The 6346-nt window shown below is 40.0% G+C and overlaps 1 protein-coding gene across 1 annotated transcript; it reads left to right on the top strand.

Moving 5' to 3' along the window:
• The first annotated feature begins 1166 nt into the window (after positions 1–1166).
• LOC103090299 (sex comb on midleg-like protein 2) lies at positions 1167–4060 on the top strand. The gene is made up of 2 exons (XM_007454157.1): positions 1167–2832; positions 3528–4060. Exons 1-2 carry the CDS (start codon positions 1224–1226, stop codon positions 4058–4060), a joined length of 2142 nt encoding a protein of 713 aa, XP_007454219.1. The 5' UTR covers positions 1167–1223.
• The last annotated feature ends 2286 nt before the right edge of the window (positions 4061–6346 follow it).

Here is a 6346-nt window from a genome sequence, read left to right as displayed (position 1 = left end):
GAAGGAAATGTTATGGCCTGATTTGCTTCTCTCCTTGTTTTGGTTCTTTGTTATCCACTGATCCTTATCTATATCACAGCTCAGTTTACCATCCATGACCTTCTACAGGGAAAAGACCTCTTTGGTTGCCTCAGAGAAAATTCCATTGACATCTTAGCTGTACTGTAAGCAACTGCTCAAAAGTGGAGACTAAATAACAGACTATGCCCATTGCATTTTTCTATACAGTTTCTATTACCTCTGTAGCTCAATTGCTAATTGTTACTTAGCATATATATAACAATTCTGTTAATTAATATGGAATTTGTCAATTCCAACTCACACTTTGCAAAACAGGCTAACTGTAGTTACATTTTATATATAGGTTGGTGCCTTTTTCTCTCAGTTGTTGGTGCAAAACTTGAAGAGACCACCCTGGATTTTGGAGGAACAAAATTTTGTCAGGGAATACTGCCTCAAAACTTCCCACTCATTGTTTAAAATACCATAGCCCCGGTAGTGAGGGTGGGCGGCGGCCGAGAGTCGAAGTCGATGGCCAAGGGGAGCGAGTTCCCCTTGGATAAAACTTGACGCGGACCCTGGGTTCCCAATTGGGGGCCCACCACAGTCTTGGGTGCATGGGCTGCGACTGGCTTTTTTTTTTTTTTTTTTTTTTAACCTGGCATAATACACTTCCATATGGTTGGGTTGTTTTGTTTGTTTTGTTTTTGGTAGTCACCTGTCAACTGGGCCAGGATGAAAGTGCTGGCTCCCCACTTGGTCTTCTCTGACATCACCCCAGCAGGGGTTAAGAGGGGTCATGAGTGATGCCTTCTAAGAAAAGGGTGAAGGTGGGAGTCCCTCTTTTCAGCCTTTGCTGACTGGGACAGGGGAGAGGTCACATTTTTTTTTCTGCAGGGTTTGGCTAGAATAGGGTAGTTACTGGTCTAAAAGTTGTCTACGTTGCCCCTTTCCCAGTCCTTTAGCTAGTGAGAGCAGGCATTTCTTGGGGTTTTAAAAAAATTTGTTCCTGTGGTGTTTCTAGGCCCCGCACGCGGCCGAGGTCAGAGGGCAAGCTTGCGGCAACACCAGGGCACGCGGGCAGCGGGGCGGGGGGCGGGGCAGCGGTGGCGGTTGCGGGGCATGCGCGGCTCCGCGCGCGGCTTCTCAAACATGGCGGCGGCGGTGTGAAGACCGGTACCGGCTCGCTGGACCAGTGTGACAGAATTTCGCTCTTTTCGCCGATGAGACTCGAGGAAAAAACACCAGAGAGGGATACCATGGGGCGAACAGTGAATGAAGAGTCAATGGATGCAAAGAAGGAGAATCAAGAGAAAGCTCCTCAGTCAGGCACATCTTCTGTGCAAAATGATGATTTTCACTGGGAAAATTACTTGAAAGAGACTGGATCTTTAAGTGCTCCTTCAGAGTGTTTCAGACAGTCCAAGATTCCACCAGCTAATGACTTCAAAGTTGGTATGAAATTGGAAGCCCATGACCCTCGCAATATGATTTCAATATGTACCGCCACAGTCGCTGGAATTACTGGTGCCAGGCTACGTTTAAGACTGGATGGTAGTGACAACAGAAATGATTTTTGGCGGCTTGTTGATTCTCCGGACATACAGCCTGTTGGGACATGTGAAAAGGAGGGGGACTTACTTCAGCCTCCACTGGGGTACCAGATGAACATATCATCTTTGCCAATGTTCCTCTTGCGAGCACTGAGTGGATCTGAAATGGCACCTGCAACATTCTTTAAGAAGGAACCACCAAAGCCACCTCTAAATAATTTTAAAGTGGGAATGAAACTTGAAGCTATAGATAGAAAGAACCCTTATCTGATCTGCCCTGCAACTACTGGAAATGTTAAAGGAGATGAAGTTTATATCACATTCGATGGCTGGAGGGGAGCTTTTGATTATCGGTGCAAGTATGACTGTCGAGATATTTTCCCAGTTGGGTGGTGTCGCCTGACAGGAGATGTATTACAACCACCAGGAACTCACGTTCCTGTTACAAAGAATATGGCAAAAACACAGCCTTCTCCTTCCAAAGCAATGCAGCGTTCAATGCAGTCTCTACAGGAAACTGCTGTAACATTACCAACACAGCAGATCAGGAAATCAGGTCGGACTAGATCACCTGCACATACTTCAGTCCCCAAGAAGGAGAGTTCTGTTAAAAATATCACACCAAGGAAAAGAGGCCCAAACTCAGGAAGAAAGGAAAAATGTATTCCTGTTGTATGTTCCACATCTTCAACTTCTGTCAGTATGCTGGCCAGAGGAGGTGGTGGTGTTTTATATGATAAGGATGCTGTTCCTGGGTCATCTAAAATAGTGATGTCTACAGTCTGTGTCTATGTAAACAAACACGGAAGCTCTGGCCCTCACCTGGATCAGAAGAAAATCCAGCAGCTGCCCGATCACGTTGGCCCAGGCCCTGTCAATGTGGTGCTCCGGCGGACAGTGCAGGCCTGGGTGGATTGTGCCATTCAAAGTAAGACTGTTTTTGGATTCCTTAAGCCAGATGATCGTGGAGAAGTGATAACCGCCTCCTTTGATGGGGAAACTCATTCCATCCAGCTCCCTCCAGTGAACAGTGCATCATTTGCTCTTCGCTTTCTTGAGAAATTGTGCCACAGCCTGCAGTGTGATAACCTTTTGAGTAGCCAGCCTTTTAGCTCTTATAGAGGTAATGGTCATAGTCCTGCAGAGCATGATCAAAATAACTCAGTAAAAGAAGATGCAACAGAAAAGAAAAGCACCAAACGACCTTCTCAGGAACCTCTGCCTTATGTTGCTCCTCTCTCTCCTAAGCTCCCCAAAACAAAAGTGCATGCCTCTGAAGGTAAATAGTATTTACATGTTGCACGATGGGGGAGAAAAGTCACTCTTCTATCACTTATATGCTCTTGAGTGTTGATGCTGGAAGCAGGGGAGTATATTCCCCCAAATCAGTTTGGCAGTTAGGCTACTACTTTGGCAGCTTTGTTGAGCACTTCATTCCCTTCAGAAGTGCACAGTTGTCATTTCTCCTCAGATTAAAGAAAAACAGTTATAGCCATATTTTCCATTCAGCTTTGTATTGCTAAAAGCTGATAGAAAGAGGAATAGAAAAACCTAGTACATTTCTCCAGTGAAAGTTTTAAGTGCCCAAGGAGTAAGCAAATGTTAGAAACCAACTCTGTGATCATATTGTAACGAAGAGTTGTGAAGAACTGCATTCCTAAAAATAAACGCTTTAGTGAGCTGTTCATAGTCTTGGTGGCAAGACTAGCAAGGGTTAGTTGCCGTGAGAAAAATAGGTGATATCATTAGAATCAATTTGGGTTTCAGGACAGTGTCCATTACTATAAACACCAAGAAGGGGATGGCCATGTGCTTTGTGTTAGAGGTTTGTGGTTCAGTATAGCATGGCTTAAGTGAACTGTTGCTGGCAGTTAGGGGATTTTTGACCTTTTAATAGTATTCGAGCTGTAAGTCTGTTGAAGATAATTGCCTTTGTCTTTTTTCTTATTGCCTTTGTCTTTTTTTTTCTTGAAGAAGTATTATCTTCTGAGGGAAATGGCATGCCCAAAGGGGAAATGCTTTCTGAAGAGTCCAAAAACTCACCACTAAATCCAGCAAGTTCTCTGAATCCTGCCAGCACAAGTCCTATAAGCACTCATACTTCAGTCTCCAGTAGTGTTTCTCAACGTGTGCCATACACCTCGAGTTCAACACTGGTGGGGACCGAATCACCTCCCAAGAGCAGTCACCATGAAGTTACATTCCAGATGCAGAGGAAAAGTGAAACTCCAAGTTATATAGCTGTACCTGACCCCAGTGTCCTGAAACAAGGCTTCTCTAAGGACCCTTCAACCTGGTCTGTGGATGAAGTGATACAGTTTATGAAACATAAAGATCCTCAGATATCAGGCCCCCTCGCCGACCTCTTCATGCAACATGAGACTGATGGGAAAGCTATGCTACTACTCAAAAGTGATGTGATGATGAAGTATATGGGGCTGGAGTTGGGGCCAGCCTTAAAGTTATGTTCTTGTATTGAAAAACTTAAAGAAGGAAAATATAATTGAAAAAAATGTGTAAGTTTAGATTAGACATAATTTTCAACTGTCTTGATAACTTTTTAATTTAAAAGTATTTTTATTCTCGTAGCAGTTTTTGTTTTGTAGACAGTTCCTCTAAAACTACGTTATATCCAGAATTGCAGAACTACATTACAAGTCCAGTCTACTTCTTTAAAACACATTAACATGTTGGTATTAGCATATTCAACTTGGCAGTCCTTTATGTCTTTTTATTATTTTACATTTTACAGTTTATTATTTAATTGTACAGTTTACAAATATACTTAATGCAGGAAACAGAGCAACACCGTTGATTTTGATTAATGTTTATATATAAAACCAAAACAGCTACATCCCAAAGGGGAAAGTATCAGGGACTGACAGGCTCTCTAGTGAAATCCATGAGAAGTTTTCCTTAGAAAAGAATTTAAAGATGCAACTGTAGATATCATCTCTTTTTCAAATATTTTATGTCTGTTACTGCAATGTTCTGTTTGTGTTCTACCAATTTCCGGAAAGGGAATAGCCATATAAATTATTTTCCTTTCGTTATTATTTCTCTGTATGTTGTGTTTGTTCATATTTAAAGAAAAAAAACAAGCTTATAAACTTTCATAAAGTGTTCTTATCAGTTTTTGATAAATTTCAAACAATTGTAAGATAGAATGGTTGTTTTATGCAGGAGATATCATACTACAAGGGTGGTTTGGATGGAGTCTGATTAAAATTTTTCAGTGAAATACCTATTATTTGAAAACTTTACATATTTTCTCTAAGCTTAGACATTTAACTAGGCATTCATTTCTCATATCTCTATATGAGGACACCTGTGCCCAAATTTTTTAAATATATATATTTTATCGTCTGTGTTTTATTCTTCACACAGATACTATACCATATTTATATATTATTCTATACCTGTAGGTATTCAAACAAGTAAATCTGTTCTTTTTGAATTTAACATGTCACTTTGCACTGCCACAGAGGTAATGGTGAACTATTTATATAGTTGGATGTTTTTATTCTGAAAAAAATACGTGCATCATCTGCTATCACTAGTACCTCTCAGCTTAGTCTTCAGGGGATAAGAAACAATCCATAGATTGGTTTCCATACACGGAAGTTCTCTGTCCTATGCAATGTTGCTAGTTAATTTGCTTAGTTCTGAGCCATTTATTCTGCTAAATTTTGGAAGATGCATTAATTCAGACTTATCATTTTGGGCTTTATTTATAAAGTTAGAACTTTCAAGGGGAAATGGTGCTATATGTTTACTGTCAGTACTCTGTATAAGTTTGGTGTAATGTTAATAAGCTATGAGAATCTGTGCTAAAAGTATTAGCCATTTGTTATAAAGGCCAATAAAATGTACACCAGGGGCAAGAATGTACATTTTCTTTTTTAGAAAACCAAATGTACTTTATATGAGAATGCTTCTATTTAAAGGGTGGTTTCATCTGTGTTATTCATTTTGTGTTATAAGACAAAATTCTAATTTAAACTTGGTCTTCTCTCAAATTGTTTGTGTGAAGATGCTGTGCCCAGTTAAACAGTCCTCAGGTGTTTGTATAAATACTGTTTTACAGTTTTCAGATTTTAAAATATAATAAAGTTTAATAACCACAGCCAAAAAAAAAAAAAAAAAAAAAAAACCATAGCCCCAAATCAACCTCTGGCTATGGCTGAGTGAGGAGTGTGGCAAATCCTCTCCCCTAAAAGCAACTAAAATGCTGAAGAAAATTGAGAAAAACAACCATTTCTGTACTATGGAAGGAGTCCAAAGACATATAACAATGTAAGAAGTATTTATGCTTGAAAACTGCTAATACTGAGTAGAAGTAGTAGGAGTCTGTGGCATTTTTGCCTGGGATGTTCCCAACAGCCCTCCAGCTCCATTGGCATGGATGTTCTGCCAGAGTAGGGCAGGCCATGAGGGCTGACAGCTTCACTGATGCAGGCAAAATAGAGTGAGCCTCTTTAACTGTTCAGTGATGGAATACACATTCTTTCCAAGTGAAAAGTGAACATTTACAAAGACCATACTCAAGGTCATAAAATAAGTCTCAAAAACATTAAAAGAATTCAAGTCACATTAAATAGCTTCTCTGACCACTATGAAATTTAATTAGACAACAATAACACAAAGATTTCTATAAAATACCCAAATTTTTGGAAGCTAAATATCATATTTCTAAATAGCCCATGGATCTAAGAGGTAAACCAAAAGTTAAATTAGAAGTATTTTGAAATGGATGAAAATGAAAACACAATATATTAAAATGTGCAGGATGC

Source organism: Lipotes vexillifer, unplaced genomic scaffold (assembly GCF_000442215.2).
Source record: "Lipotes vexillifer unplaced genomic scaffold, Lipotes_vexillifer_v1.1 scaffold279, whole genome shotgun sequence".
NCBI classification, from domain to species: Eukaryota; Metazoa; Chordata; class Mammalia; order Artiodactyla; family Lipotidae; genus Lipotes; species Lipotes vexillifer.
This window is presented reverse-complemented; position numbering and strand designations above follow the sequence as displayed.